At 45.8% G+C, this 19,566-nt stretch overlaps 1 protein-coding gene across 2 annotated transcripts in view; it reads right to left on the bottom strand.

Annotated features, from left to right (window-relative positions):
- The window catches only part of WEE2 (WEE2 oocyte meiosis inhibiting kinase), a 176,567-nt gene that overhangs the window by 39,310 nt on the left and 117,691 nt on the right, over positions 1-19,566 (bottom strand). For both annotated transcript variants that reach the window (XM_085652016.1, XM_085652017.1), the window contains 2 exons: positions 14,572-14,718; positions 13,849-13,953 (listed from right to left, as the gene is read on the bottom strand). In XM_085652016.1, the coding sequence (XP_085508142.1) occupies positions 13,849-13,953; positions 14,572-14,718 (252 nt within the window). The remainder of the gene's footprint in view (positions 1-13,848; positions 13,954-14,571; positions 14,719-19,566) is intronic.

Consider the following 19,566-nt stretch of genomic DNA (forward strand, 5'->3'; position numbering starts at 1 on the left):
GGACCATCGGACAGCAGAAGGGAAGCAAACCAGGAGATGGACAGAGCGCTGAAACTTTTCAGACACTCACCCCAGTCACAGATCTGGGTTGAATCCATCATAGTTCTTTAGCTCACTTCGCCACCCCAGTCCAGACAGCTATATGCAAATCAGTCCTGACCCTGTGCCTCATGGGAACAGTCCAGCCCAAACTGCCAAGAATGGTCTTCCCTAATAGTGAACATGGTAAGAATTGAGGAAGTGCATAAGAATCACCTTTGTTTACCCCTTTTGAGGAAGAGTAATGAAAATCTAAAAAATAAAAAAAATACAAGATTCCTAAAAATTTAATCATTGGCATGTAAAATTTCAATGATGAACACTAGAGTTTTGTAAATCTCCCATTTTATTAGACCAGGACTTATTGCAAACAGAACATGAAGGGTTTTAGAACTGTGCCAGCTAATCAAAACAGCTAAAGTAGCTGTAGCTGCCAACAGGTAATTGAGCCTAGGGGAGGATCATTTGAGCCACATGGCTACAGCAGTAGATTGCATTAGATATGGAGGGGAAAATCCCAACTGCAACTTCCCTTACATGCAGCAATGGCTCGCAGGGTGGGAAAAAAGGAAAGGAAGATAGAGATATTACAAAGAAACTGGTACAGAGCAAAGTCAACGCAAAATCCCTGAACTGCAAGCAGGTGGCCCCAAGTAGAATGGCAGTAGCTGCGATGACAAGAATGGGGACACTGCTGCGGAGGTTCAGGAAAGAATGTAGCAGAAGAACTCAAGTTGCATGGAAAATGCCCAGTGGATGATCAGAATTCCTCCTCAGCTCCCAGAACTAAATAGGACACGGGTAAGCAAGGGTCGGTCCTGCGCCTGGTGGAGTACACACACTCCCTCCCCTGTGCTATCAGTAACACAATTTGTTCTTTCTCAGATCGATGTAACAGTAAACACGCCCTACAGCATCCTGATTGATATGAGGGCACCCAAGTCATGCTTAAAGGAAGGGGTCATCACCCAATCCAAAGATTCCATGGACATGCAGGGGTATTTGGGTATGATTATAAGGGTCCTGTTGTGATGATACTTAATGCTATTTTACATTACTACAGTTCTTACCTTGGTTGGAGCTCCTATGCTCTCCACGTTCTTTCTTCTGGTGCTAGTGCTTGCTTAGAACGTGAGGCTGACGGTACTCCACGATAGACAGTTGCAGCTGGGTCGTGGAGGTGGTCGGATGCCAGGTTGTGGTCCTAGTAAAGTACTTACCTTTACGTACTGTCTCCTGGTCATTTCTTCAAGAAAGCGTCTCAACTATTTTGGCGACGATCTTCAACCCCTTCGAGCACAACCTGGTGCTATTTTCCACAGATTGCCTCTTCGTTGCAGATTTTCACGGCTCTGCTTGGCGTGGACAAGGTGCCTGGCTGATTTCTGCGTGGATGCGGTTTTCCTGTGCCTTTGTGCTCCATTTTGAGGTACTTTATGCCTGGTTGCTGTGTTTGGCTCTGTCTGACCGGTCGAGTCGCACGCTGTCCTCTCGCGCATCTTACACCGACGTCACTGGAACGCATCATTGGAACACGCAATTTACACAGAGTGGCCTTATACCAGAAAGGTGGTTCTGTTGACAAGGGTTTCATTGATGAAGGCTGTTCGGGGGTGATGTTTACGGTAATTTCCGCTTATTAACTTCTGTCTATGCACGTTGTCCTAATTTCTCACGTTTGGTGTCATCCTGTGCAGTCAACTTCGGTGATCTGCACACCTTTTAATTCTTCACTGGTTCATACAGCATCCTTATTGTTTTATCTGTTATAATATTTATTTGTGAATAGGTCTGCTAATGCTTCAAATGTCATTAGGCCACCAATCTTTCTTTCCCAACCAGGTCCACCGATTATTTGGGAAGATTGGATTGAAATGCTTCACAATTATATTGTAGCTTTGGATGGTGGTAATTTTGCTCCTGACAGGAAAAAAGCCTTATTAACTGCTTTAGGTACTGAAGTTCGTGTTTTTAAATATTTACCGGTGGCTATGGGACCAAATGGACAACCTATGGATGACTTATTTAAGGAAGCCATTAAAAGACTAGAAAAGATTTTCAAAAGAAATTAATCTAGTTTTAGTCAGATACAAGTTTTATACGCAGCCACAACTGGAAGGACAAAGTATTAATGATTTTGTATCTAGGTTACATGAACTATCAGTTAAGTGTCGCTTTGGGATCATGACGGAAGAACTGATCCATGACCAATTGATCGTTCAATGTCGTGACAGAGATACAGGAAAGGTTGTGGGCTGCCAAAGACCCGTCCTTGAAAGATGCCATTGATATGGCCAAGGTTATTGAAGAACCTCAAAAATGCATTAAAGAATTGAGCAAGAAGAATTGTTTATCACAAGAAGTAGGGGATGTTGAAATCAAGGATGACTGACGTCAATGCCGTTTTAAAAAAAGTTGCTAAAGCTCCAAGTGCTGAAGTTCTACCTAAGGTCAGAGACGTTTTAATGCAGGGGCAAAGTGGGCTCTGGCCCAGGGCCCCAGCCTTTCAGGGGGCCCCCTGACAGAATCAGCTCCATTCTCCAGAGTTTTGCCCTAATGACCTTGATTATTTCTTAAACGGATTGTTTTAAATACTGTTTTCCTTTAATTTATGTTTTATGTGCCTGATGTGTGAGAGTCTAGTACAGCCATTTTGCTGTGAATGTTGTGTTTATGTTTCATGCAGTATACAGAAAAAAAGTTTTTTAGATCAAAACAAGGCCTAACATATAAGAAATGGGAGGGTTTCACAGAGATTATTTGCAGTAATATTGGAGAGCTGAAGCTGTGTTACAATATTGAAAACACACATACCTATCCCTGAATATTAGATGTAAACACATTTAGGGCCTTATTTATGAGAAGTGATGCATCGCTGTGTGAAAACAGGGATGCGTCACTTCTTAGTGCACCCTCCTTGCGACATGACGGATGCGTCATTTACTGTATGTCGCATGGAGTTAAAGATACGTCAGTATTTCTGGCGTATCTGTAGGCGCAAAATTGATGCATTGCTGGGGTGTGTCTGAAAATAGACACAAGTCCAGCAATGTGTCCTTTCACATGGGGGAATCCCCATGTGAAAGGGCCTGCATCAGTCTTACACCTGCTGTGAGGCAGGTGTCAGATATTGACGCAATGGCCTCCTAGAAGTGGCGCACTGAGTTTTCATAGATTTCAATGTGCCACTTCTACGAGGCTTTTTGCGGGGGAACACCCACCCTGCATACATTATACCTGGCGCAGGTATAATGTGGTGCAGGGGTTTACAAAGTGACGCATCTGCCTAGATGCGTCACTTTGCCAATAGGGCGCAACATGGCACATTTTTGTCGCTGCCGGTGAGTCACAAAAAGTGACACACCGGCTTCATAAAAGTGAAACAAGGCCTCATAAATAAGGCCCTTGGAACTTGGACGAGTGTTCCTTTGCACTGTCAGGGACCTAATGAAATTAAATTAAATAATGTATTTAATAAAGTGCGCAGCCACTCAGACTAGAGTGTCCTGGCACATGACAGCGGGAGGAAAACGTGCGTAGAAGACCCATCAGTTATTAAAAAGCCAGGTTTTTAAGTTCTTCCTGAAAGAGAGTAGGTCTGTGGTTAGTCTCAGAGACTCAGGGAGTCTATTCCACAATTTTGCGCCTAGAAAGCAGAGGGATCTGCCTCCAGTGCGGACACGGCATATTTTAGGCACGATGGCCAGGTAGGCATTGGAAGATCTTAGGGGTCTAGATGTTGTGCAGTGATTAACGCGCTTATTTAGGTAGCCGGCTCCTAAGCCGTGGAAAGCTTAAAAGAAGATGGTCATCGCTTTGAAGTTGATCCGTTCTTTTGTGCAGAGCCAGTATAGAGACTTAAGAATAGGGTTCATACTAGGTCTGGGTTTAGGTCTCAGGATGGCTCTGGCCGCGTTTTGTACTACTTGTAGGCGCTGGAAAAGGGCTTTGGGAAGACAGAGGTACAAGCTGTTGACATAGTCAAGCTTTGATGTCACCAGAGCCTGCACCACGATCTTTCTACTCTCATGCGGTAACAGTGGCAGGAATTTGTTTAGCATCCGGAGTATGCCAAAGCAAGCGCCAGTTAGAGTTTGGATTGGAAAGCACATGGAGTGTCTTGTCTATGACAATTCCTACGTTTTTGACTTTCTCCTTTTCCGTGGGCGGGGGCAGCAGATCTTTTGGCCACCAAGAGCTCCAGTCAGGCGTTTCTGGATTACCAAAGAAAATAACTTCAGTTTTGTCAGGATTGCACTTCAGCTGATTGATCTTAAGCCAGTTAAAAACCTTTGTGAGGCAAGACGTGATCATTGCACCATCAAAGTCAGTTCCTTTTTCACATGTAAAAATCAGCTGAGTGTCATCAGCATAGGAACCAATTTTGGCGCTCTCTTCCTCTACCAGAAATGCAAGGGGGGTAGATATATATTAAAAAGGGTAGGACTGAGAATGGATCCCTGAGGGACACCTACATTCTTGGCCGGAACTGGGGATGAGAAAGGGGGAGCCAGATGTCCTGAAATCTATTTGCCAAGAAGGATGACATCCTTTGTAAAGGCGGTCCCCCCCAGACCGATGTTAGCAAGTCTCTCCGGGAGCCTCTCATGTGGGACCATATCGAAGGCCGGCGACGTATCGCGCAGTATCAGAACAGTCTTGCCTCCCTGGTCTAGCTTACCCTTGAGAAATTCAGTCTCTTCCAGTAGAGCGGACTCTGTACTGTAGTTAGCCCTAAAACCAGATTGGGACTCATGAAGGAGCTTCCCATCATCAATGTGTTTTTGGAGGACCTTGTTTACATGCTTTTCTAATACTTTGGAGAGGGCACGAAGAAGGGAGATTGGCCTGTAGTTGGCAGGGTCCGTCAGTTTGGCGTTAGCCTTTTTCATCAGTGGAAGAATCTAAGCATTCTTCCATAATCTCGGCATGTTGCCTGAGGGGAGGGAAGCATTAAAGAGCTGGTTTACCGTGGGGTTTATGGTGGGAGCTAATAGGTTCAGGATAGTCGCTGGACATGGGTCGGTAGGAGAGCCAGACTTAATGCTTTGGAGAAGGGTCAGTGACTCTTCAAGCTAAAACTCAGGGAAACTAGTAAAGATGGAGGATCCAAGAGGTGAAAGTTGCTATTGGAACTAAGGTAGAAGGTCAGTTCTTCCTCTGAGATGTTACTGAAGGCTTGTTAGATCACAGAGATCTTTTTGTGGAAGAATTGAGCTATTTGCTTAAACCATTCTTCCGTACATGGCCCTTCCTTTGTGCCTGCTTTCGGGACAGTAAAGGATTTAACTATGCTAAAGATTTCCTTACTCTTATTTTGGGTGTTTTCTATTTTGGTTTGAAAGAAGTTTTTCTTGGCTGCCTTCACAAGAATGTAATGAGCTTTTAAAGGTGTCTTTATACACCTTCCTGTCCTCAGGTAGATAGGATTTACGCAATTTTCGTTCCATTTTTCTACAATTTCTTTTGCTAGATCTGAGGGAACTGTTAAACCACGGAGCTGGTGAGGCCGACCTCTTTGAGGAGCGGGAAACAACTGGTACCACTGTAACAATGTTGGTACGGAGCTATGAATCTATTGAGAGGGTGTCTGAGTCGGGGCAGCCAGACAGCTCCAGTGAGGAACAACAGAGGGCATCTGCTAACATCGGGATGGATATTTTATGGAACGTCCTGTAATTAGGGACCCTCTGCCCTGTGTGAGCCCGAGGGGCTGTGGCAGAGTTGGGAATGACACATTTTAATAGGAGGTGGTCAGACCAGGTAATGGGAAGAGGAAGGCTTGCTTATATGTGAACGTTGTGAAAGATTTGGTCTAGGGTATGGCCCTTCTCATGGGTGGCCGAAGAAATAGATGAAAACATGTTGCAGGCCTGCAGCGTCCCCAACAAGGAAATTGTTTGAGGGTCTTTTCCATTGTCCATAAACATATTGAATTCTCCCAGAATAAGGCAGTTGTTTTTTAAGGCCAGGGAGGTGGTGGCTGTATTAAGCATAGTAATAACACTTCCAATTGCACCGAGAGGTCTGTAAATCAGAAAAACAGCTATGCTATGATGGGGGGGATAAGGTACAGCAGAAGCCTAAGGACTCTGCACCCTCGATGTTTTCCATTGGTATGGGAGAGCAGTCTAGTTTTTAATTGTAAATTATGGTGACACCGCCCCCCTTCCCACTTTGTCGGTCTCTTCTAAAGATTTTATAACCCGTAGGGATGGCCAAGGTGATAGTAGGGTTGGAGGCTACAGACAGCCAGGTCTCAGTGAGAAATAAAAGATCAGGCTGTTCGTCTAAAAGTAGGTCATAAATGTGTGGTCCATGCTCTTGCGTAGAACGACAATTTAAAAGGGTGGCCTTTAAGTCCTCTGTTTTCTTATTGTTTTTACACTTGTTGCGTGGGAGGATCTTGGATGCGAGTTTCCTAGGCTGGAGGAGAGACCAGTTGCACTTATTAAATCGAAAGTCTACCTCCAAGCTCGGATCAGCGGCTGTACACTGACATAATGTAGCCGCCAAAGGCGAAGCAGTTTTTCCCTATTGTAATATAGTGGAAGAAATTCACCAGAGGGGAACTCGGCAGCATGGCCAGAGCCAGACGCCTCCGGGATGCTGACGGGCGCAGAGGGCCTTGCATTTGGCACACCAGCGGCGCGCCGAAGGCACATGTCCGTTTGCATTGGGAATATATAGGCTAATGCCTTTGATGAAACGGGACCGTTAATGCAGCTGAGGAAGCGGAAAATACGTGGGCGGAAGTGAGGAGCCCGATAGCAGCCCCAGCCCTCCGCACAATCGGCGTATCAGCCACGGCGGACCAGGACTGGAGAAAAAGCGAGATGCGAATCGGAGCAGCTAAGGAGGTGCAGGCAATCAGAATCAAGTAAAGTACAAGTGCGCGCAGGTAGAAGAAATTGTTAAAAAGCACAGAGTAATTAAGACACAATATACAATTTAAAAAGTATTAAAAACCTAGTAGCAGGGCTGGAAACACTAAATCTTACCGCTGTCAGCTGCACGCGTCTGTTTGCCTATGATGCAAAGTGGACCGCTAATGCAGCTGAGGAAGCAGAAACTGCATGGGAAACAGGGGCTCACATTGGATCATAAATTCAAAGCTGTTCTGAACAGGGGCCCCCAAAATATGTTTGGCCCAGGGCCCCCAAAATCCTTAACATGTCCCTACCTAAGGTTGCTTAGATGCTTGCGCTGCAGCAGCCAATATCATTTAGCTGACTTAAAAAAATGTTTTGCCATTGATCAGAATTGCAGATGGTGTGGGCGGAAAGGGCACTATGCTAGAATGAGTAAGCAACCTGATTCGGTTGACAGGTCTAAATCCAAAGTAAATGTGGTACAACAAGGTGATCTCAAAATATTTGCAAATAAGGTCTTAGTGGTGGGAGAGAAGTGCGATCAAACTATGGTAGGAGCTACTGAAGACTCTCCCAGATTTAATAGACCAACTGCAGTATTTCATGTTTGTGGTAAGGATATCACCTTGATGGTGGACTCTGGTTCCATGTACATGATTATTCCAGAGTCCCTTCTTCGAGCCACCTGGGAAGGGGGGTGTCTTTTGGACAAGGATATCAACCCAGTAGGTTATCAGGGCCAGTCCATCGATGTCTTGGGGTACATGTCTGGTCAGATCACTTTCAACTCCCACACTACTCATGGTAAGATTTATGTTGCCAAAGAGGGTCCCTTATCCCATGGGTGGATGCACCAATACGACCTACACATTGTCATCAATTCGAGCCAGAAATCAATTCATGGTAGTGGATCTGCATTGATCTCAGGTCCTTAAATCGAGATATTGGTACTGACACTTCGACTACTCCCTCTCCATGAACTGCCAAATCAATGCAGTCACGTCCACCAGTTTCAATTGCCCCCGCATCCTTCAAATGGATACCCCCGACTGCAGAAAGACTGTCACCCACGCACTTATAACCAGCAGAATAGACTACGTCAACGCCCTCTACATCGGAATCAACCAAACTCTTCTACGGAAACTCCAAACCATCCAGAACGCCGCTGCCAGGCTCATCCTAGGGACTCCACGCCACGAGCATATGACCCAACACCTACGAAGCCTCCACTGGCTCCTCGTCGAGAAGAGGGTCACTTTCCAACTCCTCACCCACGCCTACAAATCCCTCAACATCGGCCCCACATACCTCAACGAACGAGTAGGTTTCCACTTGCCCACGTTCTACGTTCCGCCTCCCCCAGAAGGATTGTCTATCGCCTATGATCTAAAGCAGTATTATAGAAGAAACCACTTCACTAAAGCTAGATTGGAATGGCAGACTGATTTGGGGGTGGCTCTTGATTACACTACTTGGCAGTACTGTTGTGAGGTTACACAGCATGTCTCCCTAAACTGTCGGCATAGCCTTATCCACTTTAAATCTCTCAGAGTTTATTATACACCGGAGAGGCTGTTTAAATATGGTCTTCGAGATTCCACAGACTAAGCGTTGGAGTTGGTTTGGCTGGGTTCTTACATATTGCCTGGTCATGCCCAGTGACTGTGAAGTACTGGGAACAGATCTTTCAAAGTGAAATCACGGGTCTTTCGCTGCCATTGGACCTGTTGGCATGACTGGGGTACACTGGGAAATTGCAGAAAGATGCGATGATAAATAGACATGGGATCGTTGCTTGCCAGCGAAGGATTGCTATGCACTGGGCGCGTGGACCTGCAGTCTGTAACGGACTGGTCCAAACAATCTGAATTATATAATGACCTATTGACTCCCCAGAAACGCCCTAAGAGTTTCTGGAATCTTAACCAGCAATACCTAGTTGGGAAAGAAAAATGAGAGGCTGAAGGTGAAGGCCTTGTTTAACTTTGATAATATGGGGTGAGGATTGCAAGGTATCATGGGTTATCTCCTGCCTGATGTGCATTTGTGAGAAGTAATGCTATTGCAGTTTAATGTTAAGCGGTGGGCGGAGCGAGAATTGTGGGCCCCTGGCAGGTACTGCCTTTTTGCCACCAGAAGTGTTGCTATATTTTTGGGTCATATGAGGTGAGATTGCTTTAACAACTCCTGATAGTGTGCACTGTGTGATGTTAATGAGCCACTGTAATTGTTCTCATTGCTTTTCAATAAAATTTAACAAAAAAATTAAACAGTACATGGATGGATTCATGAAAACAAACTTCAAAATAATCCCTGCAAAATCTTTCTTGATGCACCTAAGGGAGGAGAGGTGGGCTGATCATGGTAACAGCAATTACTTAGTAGAAAACTGCGTTAATCTGTATTTCTGTGGACTGGGACAATACCCGAGGCAATTGAGTTAGCTGAAGAACCTGCAAGTGGGGTTATGAGGATCACTGGGAGGTGAATGATACCTTTGGAATTCTGCCCAAAAAGGCCCAATCTTCCCGCTGGAATGCACTTGATTCAGCTTGAATACTGGCCAACAAACTAGTTATAATTATATCCACCATTTAGGGGGATCAAAGAAATATTGTTTAATGCATCAACCATATCTTGGATTTGTATCGGGTCTTGAAGAATAGGATACATGTTATTCAAGCAATGGTTAGATTTGGGGGCTTGGCAATAGGTCAAGGCCACCAACCTTTTATATATTTTGATTAACCCTGAGCGTAGTTTGCGTAGTAGCACTACACGTAGCTACGCGGAGTACACTTTGATCTACGTTTAGTGCGTAGGTGATAGCACTGTGTGCTTCTCTGCTCTGAGCAATAATTGCAAACAGCATCTTGCACAGTGCAAGTTATGATAAAATAAGTATTTGTCTTTATATGCTAAAATGCGCATAGTCATTTCACAAAAGTAAAAATTATAAATTAGCAAGCAGTGAGAGAGGTGATGATTTTGGGATCCTCCCTAACCTAGGGAGAGAACCAAGCAGTTGCCTTGAAAACAAAAAGCACATCTTGAACGATTCAGCGGTGGTCCCATCCTCTGAGCACCACCCCAAGCACAGTAGTTGGCAAAAATACAATCCCAAAAGGCCCTGCAAAGCATTATGGGACAAGATTAGCAGTGGGCAGTGAATATTATAGTATCCAATATCAAAATAATTCTACAAAGAGCTGCAGTTCCACTCGTCGTTACTAGATGTCCCTCACGAGTCAAATGCAAAAGCATTGAAATTGTTTCATCAAGCTGCAGTTCCACTCGTCGTTACTAGATGTCCCTCACGAATCAAATGCAAACGCTTCAGGAAAGGGTTTCAATGCTTTTGCATTTGACTCGTGAGGGCCGTTTAGTAACAACTAGTGGAACTGCAGCTTGATGTAATAATTTCAATGCTTTTGCATTTGACTCGTGAGGGACACCTAGTAACGACTAGTTGAACTGCAGCTTTTTGTAGAATTATTTTGATATTGGACACTAATATTCACTGCCCACTGCTAATCTTATCCCATAATGCTTTGCAGGGCCTTTGGTTGGGACTGTATTTTTGCCCATAACTGTGCTTGGGATGGTCCTAGGAGGAAGGGACCACCACTGAATCGTTCACCAGCATATGCGCTTTGTGTCCAAGGCATCTGCTTGGTCCTCCCCCTAGGTTAGGGGGGACCCCAAAATCACCTCTCTCATTGCCTATTTTAATTCACAGTTCACTTTAGTGAATTGATTAAACGCTTTTTAGCAGGTAAAATTGCTGTATCATAGCATTTGTGGGTATTGTTGATATTGCTGCTATGCTTAATGTTGTAGGACAGTTTTTGCACTGTGCTGCATAGTAGTGGAAACTACACAGTAATATGCCCAGGGTTAATTTTGGTGAGTTGCAGGAGCATCGTGGATCCCTTCCACTCCCATGCCAGGTTTAGATATACCTCCAAAATGAACAGAGAAGTAACCAAGAGCCTATCAAGGGAAAGAAGCAGGAAAGCCGATGGCCCAAGTGTTAACTTCACACTTCCAAGTTGAAACCTCGGTGGATTGTGTAAGTATTTGTAGACTTTCCTTAAGTCTTCTTGGAAGAGTATTGCTAAATTGCATATCCTTTGGACACACAAATACATGAAATCACTCTTATCTAATGTTACAACAGTTGTTAGCATTCTTTCTTACTCTAAGCTGTTCATTGAAGTGAGCTTCTTTCTCAGGCTTCTCTCCATGAAAATAAAGAGTATCTGTTTCACTCGCAATGTGCAGTATTTTTTTCCCTCGAGTTTTAATGTCACTTGACTACTTCCTCAGATCTTGACTTGAGAGGATTAAAAAAGAAATCTGTATTTTCCCATTACGCTGGTTTTCAAAGCTTTTAATACATTTATGCCCGTACAACTTTTCTAACAATGTGTTTTCTTTTTGTATTCAAACTCCCAGGATCAAGATATCCACATCTTGAAGGCAGCTTTCTCAATCAGGAGACCAAAAGAGGGGGCCATTCTGTTATTTTCTCATGCAGGTGCCAGTCGCGGCCGGGGGCGTGTGGGGAGGGGGAGGTGTATTTATTTATTTTTTAAAATAAAAAGTTAACTTGCTGTTGCCGGCCCGGTGCCACGTTGTCTCGGCTTCTCTGCTCCTCTCCTGAACAGGAAGCGGGCAGCCTCCCTCCCCTCAGCGAATCACAATACTGCAATGGCAGCGTTGATTGGTCGGGACGCTGACCAGCCAGGTGTCTATGGGGAGGCCATTTTCTCCATGTAGCCTGCATGCAGCCTACATGAAGAAAAGGCAGAGTGCGCATAACTGGTTTGGTCGGCCCCAGAGGGCTGACCAGTCAGCGCCCTCAGCAGTGGGCACGCCACTCCTCCCCTGCCTTGAAGCAGACCCGCCTGCCCCCAACCAAACCCTTCTGCTTCCTTGCAGTGCGAGAAGCAGAAACACAAAATGGTATAATACCATTTTGTTTCTGCTTCTCGCACTGCGAGAAAGCAGTGGGGCGAAGCTCCTCCGCCCACATGGAGGAGCCGCCCCTGGCAGGTGCAGATGCAGACTACTAGACATGCTATCCTGGTAGCAACGATCTTGACTGGTGCTCTTGAGCAAAGTAAGGTATAGAAGAGTGATGCCAAGAGGCATCTCGGCATTAACACAAAATGACAATTGCACTAAAGAAGAGAGGGTTATATTAACAAATGTTTTTAGGGTCTTCCAAAATGACAGATTCAGACGGATTTAAACGAAGGCAAAAATTCAATCAAAAGTAGTCCAAGTGTAACAGTTGGTTAAGTTAGCATGGCAGAATGGAATCTGGGTAGTCCAATTTGGAATTAAGAGCGTCTATAATGGGTGTGGGAAGTTCTGATGGGATGGCGAGAGATTCACTGGAGAAATCGACAGGCACATTGCTTCAAATAATACTAAGTACATGTACTGAGATTGCATCCAGGATGACTGGTTTGACTGCAGAGATCAACAAACTTAAATAGAGGGGCAGATTTACAAGCCCCTTGCGCCTATTTGCACTGCCATTGCGTCACTGACTCGACGGTGGCGCAAACAATGCGCCATATTTACGTGACCCATCTAGGGAGATGCGTCATGTTGTAAAGCCCTGCATCACATCATACCCAAGTCAAGTATAATGTATGCAGGGGGGGGGGGGGGGGCGTTCCTACACAGGAAAGCCTCGTAAAAGTGACGGTGACATCTACAAGATTTCACTGCGTCACTTTTAGAATGACAATGCATCACAACCTTACGCCTGTTTCAAGCAGGCATAAGCAGTGACGCAGTGTAGTGGGAATAGGCCACAAAATGCATTGCTAGAGTTGTGTCGTTGCTTGCGACACGACTTCAGCAGTGTGTAACTTTTGCCCTAACAGATGCCTCAGAATTTGACGCATCTGTCAATTCTTCCGCCATGGTGCGCCGTATTGTAAATACGGCACATCCATGGTGGCGTAAGCATTTTAGGGCGGCGCAAGGAAAGTAACGCATCTCTAGAGATGCGTCACTTTCTTGTAAATCTGCCCCAGAGGGTCTTTTTCAGCTAAGATGACCAACTAATGTCAAATTCTGCAATCAAGCCAGCCATTGATTGTCTCCATCTCGTGTTGCAGCTTAAAAATATATTCCATTTCATAACCAAGTCGTTTTCTTTGCCAATGCTTCAACAGCTGCATTAAACAACATTTCTAACAGATTGCTTGGTAGTCAACTCCAATGTTTACTATTTCCCCATCAAGATCATAAACCAGCTGAATTGATTTGTAATACTTCAACTGCTATATTGAAAACACAGCTGGTTTGCAATTAAAGTATCTGCTGATAATGTGACTTGTTGGGTCTTCGATAAGGAGTTCAGGACTAAGACGCTAGGGTCTCCAACACTCTTCGAATCATAAAACCTTCAAAGAACTCAACTGAGTTAGGGAAGGAGGCAGACCATATTTCTTCGATTTGCAACCATTAAACACAGACGCTAGGTCTAGATGCATTTGTTTGCATCGAGTTGTGTATAACTGGAAATTTGACAAGAGCACCACAAATCAACAACCTAAACACACAACCATTGCTGATAATTAAAACTCCACCATGACACCCAATTGTGTTCTGGACTAAGGTATTCTCTCCAGCCCAATTATCCCACCATCTCCTTTTGTGTGTTCTCAAATGTCAGTAATTGAATGCAGGACGCGTCTTGTTGCTAAGTACAAGACACCAAAGCCTGGGAGGCAAGTTGCAGTCTCATTCTAAATATCCTTACAGAAAAATACCCTCAAAAGAAAAGAGCCCCTAACCAGCACAAATAAAAATGTATTTCAAGAAGTAGTGTGCAGAACACAAGGGGAATTGACTCAAGCAGCGTTAGTACACTCCACAACACATTATTGGCTTGCTAACGTAGAAAACTCACCTATTTTGTATACCACACGGGCAGATAAGAAGTCATCTTCTTCCCCACTGCTCTCTTCTTGACCGATGCCACCAGATTCCAAATTCCGACAAATGAAGATGTTACCTGCACAAAAAAGCAGAATAGTATCTTTAGTTAGTATCACAACCAGGAGCACCTAAAGCATGTCAGACAGAACTTTTTTTCATAAACGTTTTAAAGGCAACCGGAAGGAGGATGGAAGCTAGAATGAGTAAAACTAGCCCGTAAATTTGCTACGATTAATGCCCCTTCACCCCTCTTCTACGAGAAAATTCTCAAATCCATATTGTGCTGATCGAGTCAAGCCTCTCCTCAAGAAACTCAGAAACAGTAACTTCACCAGTTAATAGGGCAACTAGTTATTCCACTGCCCTGCTTAAGGCTACTTTAACCGCATCCCTTTAACACAGCTCTGCCCAGGCAGCCCCGAGTACATGGGAGGTGGGGGTAAAGCTTCCTTCGCTGCAGCCCTACTTGCTAAATTTGGGCTGGTTCTTGAGGTGAAGGGGAAATTGTTTCACGGGAGCCCAAAGTGGGTTCAGGAAGCAACTGCATAAAGTGGGCCTTGATGAGAAAGTTTGGGTTTGTACCAATGGAGGTAACGTTAATGTACAGGACAAAGGTGAGGGACAAGAGTTGAAGTTCCACATGAACGGATGACAATCGTGCAATGGAATGGTGATCAAGGCACCAGATACTCACTGGGCTTTATGTCCATGTGCACCAAGCCAGAGCTGTGGATGTACTTCAGCCCCATGGACACCTGTAGCAGGATCTCCTTCAGTTCCAGCTCGTTCAGTAGGTGCCCACTGCGGGTGTGTTCCACCATTACATCCTGCAAGCTTCCACCTTTAAAACAGGAACACGTCAGACAGCAAGCAACATCATTTTTGCCTTTCTGAGCAAAGCATTTAAGAAATAGTACCACACTACCATGTGAGAATTAACAAATCACGGAGAAGGTGTGGTTTCAAAGGAGTGGTAAAGAAACTACTGCTACCAGTCAAATAGCGTGCACAGATCTTGTGCCACCCTCAAGGTCTGCCTGCCTTAAATCAAACAAGCTCCAATAGAAAGTATGCTTTCAACCACATGTATAGATTTCAGAGTCATGTAAAATGGAGCACAAGCATGGAGTAATACAATAGATGTGAACACCAATCAAGGCGGTAGCACAACCTTGCAAGCCATATCTCCACAACACTGCGATAGAGAACAAGGCAAACTAATATGGACACAAGTCTGAAGGAGCATTTCAATAAGCCAGGTTCTGTGGATCCAAACAGAGAAGCCAACTGGAGCCTCTGCAGTGCAACAAAAGTCCTTGACAAAACTCATCTGCAGAAGCGTGTACGTGGGACTGCAACCTTCCAAGAAGCCAGATCATTCTAGAATATTGGTTTGTTTCCAGAGCAGGTTTTCTATCATGTGATCATGTTGTGGAGCAAATACTGTAGATCTGTGACCTCTTTCCAATATGGAGTGGGAAAAGCTGCTGTGTAGGTAGTCTTAAAGTTAAACAGTGAAGCTTGCCATAGGGTAGGAGCAGAGCAAAGATCTGAGTAAGATAATATGCCATGGGTACCTGGGTCCAAGAAAAGGATGGGCCATGCCAGCCAGCAGGGATCTGTCATTTTCTCCATCAGCCATTCCGCTAGGAGACTAATGTGGCCATTACAGCTTCAATACCACCAGATTGCTTATGCCCACTTTGATGGACTCCAATTAGCACCTATTCTCCAAGGGAAAACAGAAACACCAATGTACTTTGCTGGTAGAACCTTGCCCCAAGCTGGTGCAGAAACCAGTAACTGGAGGCTCTACAAAGGGTATTTGGTTTATGGCGGCACTAGCAGTGGATGAACATCAGTTTAGACCACCATCATATACAAGGCCTACATCAAGTTCAGGTGTTTGACCAGCGGAGCAAGGGAGAATGGTCTTTGCTTTTCAAATCTACTAAAACCTGGACAGAAGTTTCCAAATGCAGGACCTCATTAGGTAGAGGCCTATTAACCAAAACAGGGACTCAGCTTGGTTATAAAGCAATAAGAAAGTACGAATCACTGTGAAATGTGGATCCGCTCAACTGACAACCACAGCCCTCAATGTAGCAAGAAATATCCTATTTAGAAAACCGGGGAAAATCTAACCGTCCAGGAAGTTCCACTGGCCTATGGGAGCACAGTGGCTGCTCTGGTTTACAGGAAATCAATCAATCACAATTTGTAGAGCGCACTACATACCCGGTAGGGTTTCAAGGCGCTGGGTGGGGGTGGGTGGGGGGTGCTGTTACTGGTCGAAGAGCCAGGTCTTGAGTTGTCTCCTGAAAGTCAACAGGTCTTCGGTTTGGCGCAGGTCGAGGGGGAGGGTGTTCCAGGTCTTGGCAGCGCAATGGAAGAAGGACCTGCCTCTGGAAGGGGTTCTCCGGATGTGTGGGACCATGGCCAGGGCGTGGTCAGCGGAGCGGAGATTCCGGTTGGGTACGTAGAAGGAGAGTCAACTGTTGAGATAGGCTGGGCCGGTTTTGTGGAGTGCCTTGTGTGCGTGGATCAGGAGCTTGAAGGAGATTCTTTTGTCGACGGGGAGCCAGTGCAGGTTCCTCAGGTGGGGAGTGAAGTGGTCGTGGCGCGGGATGTCGAGGATCAGGCGTGCGGAGGCATTCTGGATTCTCTAGTCTGTTGATGAGCTTGGACGGGGCTCCGGAGTAGAGGGCGTTTCCGTAGTCTAGTCTGATGCTGACTAGGGCCTGGGTGACTGTTTTCCTCATGTTGGTCGGAGTCCATCTGTAGATCTTGCGGAGCATGCGGAGGGTGTTGAAACAGGTGGAGGAGACTGCGTTGACTTGTTTGGTCATGGAGAGTTTCGAGTCGAGGATGACTCCCAGGTTGCGTGTGTGGTCGGTGGGGTCCGGGGGGCACCCCAGTGAAGTGGGCCACCAAGAGTCGTTCCATGCGGAGGGGTTGGATGCATGGATGAGGATTTCAGTCTTGTCTGTGTTCAGTTTGAGGCGGCTGTCCTCCATCCAGTCGGCGATGGCCTTCATTCCCTGGTGGAGGTTGGATTTGGCGGTGAGGGGGTCCTTTGTGAGGGAGAGGATCAGCTGAGTGTCGTCGGCGTAGGAGATTATGTTGAGGTCGTGCTGTCGGGCGATGCGTGCTAGTGGTGCCATGTAGATGTTGAACAGTCTCGGGCTGAGGGAGGATCCTTGAGGGACGCCACAGATCTTGGAGGCCTCGGATCGGAACGGGGGAGGCGGACTCTCTGCGTTCTGCCGGAGAGGAAGGAGGTGGTCCAGGGCCTTGTTACAGATCCCTGCGTCGTGGCGGCGCGTGCGTAGTGTGAGGTGGCAGACTGTCGAAAGCGGCGGAGAGGTCCATCTTGCCGTTGTCCAGCAGTATCCTGATGTAGTCTGTGGCGGCGTTGAGGGCGGTCTCAGTGCTGTGGTTGCTGCAGAATCCTGATTGGGACGGGTCTAGGATGTTGTATTCGAGTTGCCGGGTGAGCTGGGTGTTTACTATCTTCTCAATGACCTTAGCTGGGAACGGAAGCAAGGAGATGGGCCTGAAGTTCTTGAGGTCGCTCGGGTCCGCCTTGGGTTTCTTCAGTAGGGCGTTGATCTCTGCATGCTTCCAGATCTCAGGGAAGGTGGCGGTCTCGAAGGAGAGGTTGATGATTTTGTGCAGGTGGGGAGCGGTGGACTTGCTGGCTTTGTTGTGGAAACTTCCAATCCTTTCCAGGACTTTATAATTAATACCGACCACACTACCTCAGCACCACTCTGTCACACCCTCCCTTAAAGCAAAACCTTAGGAATTAAACAAGAAATCTACAAATCCTGAAGCCCACTTAGCCCTCTTGAGACATTTAACCAAAGTAACTTCCGTGAAAGTGGTGGCCACTGCCGTCCCCTCCAGAGGCTGCCTAAGGATATGGTACCCAAATATTGTCAGAATATAATCTGCCAGACATAGAGTGTTCAATATATATGGATTACAAACATTTCACTCTATTGGAGTTTAGAAAATCAACACCTATTGCGACAATATTTTTGTAAAAGTTATTTTGGAGAATATTTATGTTAGTCGAAATTTTTGTACACTATATTCGGAAATACACCCCCTAGGGCACAGTACCCTCTTTAACCCCCACCCCATTACAGGTGCAAGACTGAAGTGTTCCTGAATCTTCCTACTACCATAGGCCTTTGCAGACCTCTGCCACAGCACCTGATTTCCAAGCACTGCAAACTGATATATGCTGATATAGGATAGTCAAACACCTGATCGAGAACCATGGACCAGCGAGAGTTCCACAGAAGTGACTGGATATCTGATAGTGGAACCAGGCAGCACTTGTGTGATGTCAGTTCTCCAGGCCTAGTGATCCGATGCCGGAAAGCTCCATAGGTGAGCTACCCTTTAAATTCAGTGGACTTGGGCATTGCTCAAGACATGAGACCCATTAATAAGTAATGTGGAATTAGAACCAAGAAAAACCTTTCCAAGCAGATAGATTTCAGCTTGTGTAGTAGTTGGTTACTAATCAGGCAAAACGTTCTAATCCATGTGTTCTACAGGATTCTACTGTGAACCAGAGTCACTATTAACATACCACCTTAATTATGAACTTGGAGTGGAGTCAACCAGTTAAGTTGGTGATGGTGACAAATCTTAGAGTTTCCAAGGGTTGTAGTGGTCAGAAACTGAAGTTTGCAAGTGACCTGAAGAACTTGGACGGCTGTGTCTAGTTGAAAATGATTACCAAGCTCGGCCTGCGTCATATCCACAAACAAAAAGGAGCTGCGGGTCGAAGAGGTTACAAATGTGCAAACGGATACCAGAGGTAGGTGGGGTAGTACATTTGTGGGGCCAAACAGCAAGCGGCAAAAATGTCTTAGGGCAAACTTGGCAATAGCTGACCCCATCAGCTTACAGCTCATCTTATTTGCAGTTTGTCTTCATTACTCCCAACTCCCCCGGCCTGATCCAAATACTTAATTACTAGTGAGGCTCTGTCCTCCTTGGATTGGGACCCCCCCCTAACTTTTACAAACCTATTAGTCCCCTTACAAGCCCTGCCCACTGCTGCTTATGAAGGATAATGAACCCATGAAGACTTCGTGGCTACACCAGGCAGTAAGTTTGCATGGGAAATATGGGCATAAAGAGAGCAGCCGGATAGCTGTCCTTCAGGAGTGGATGACTTATCTGGCCAAGGTGGTCCACTGGTGCAGTGTGAAGTCCCTGTGCCAGGTTGACAGGTGTATTGTACAGGTCCACCTTGGTGTCGCTATGCAGGGAGCCAATTTCTGCACCTCTTTTTGAATATACAGATGCCTGCATTCAAAGATGTGGGTTGAGCATTGAGGTTGAAACACAGGTGTGTTAAACGAGTTCAGGCCATTACGGTAAAGTTCAGCAGGTTCAGGTGAGAACTTGCCATACTCCTGATTAATAAGCTGTCGTCATGTCCGTTCTGTCCTTGTGGCCATGTTGGAAGGTTCCAGGAATATGCAGTTAGATACATGTTCCATTTAGTGTGCATGCTCTGTTCACTTAGTTGAGCAGTGCAGAGCTTGTGCAGCCTGTTTCTCTGCGCTCCCCGATTGGCTTACAGTACACGATTAAACGCTGCTGGCATCAGTGGAAATACAGACCGTGGGGCAAGTAGCAGACTGAGGCTATGCAGGAAGAT

The sequence above is a fragment of the Triturus cristatus genome, chromosome 4_1, assembly GCF_964204655.1.
Source record: "Triturus cristatus chromosome 4_1, aTriCri1.1, whole genome shotgun sequence".
NCBI lineage: Eukaryota > Metazoa > Chordata > Amphibia > Caudata > Salamandridae > Triturus > Triturus cristatus.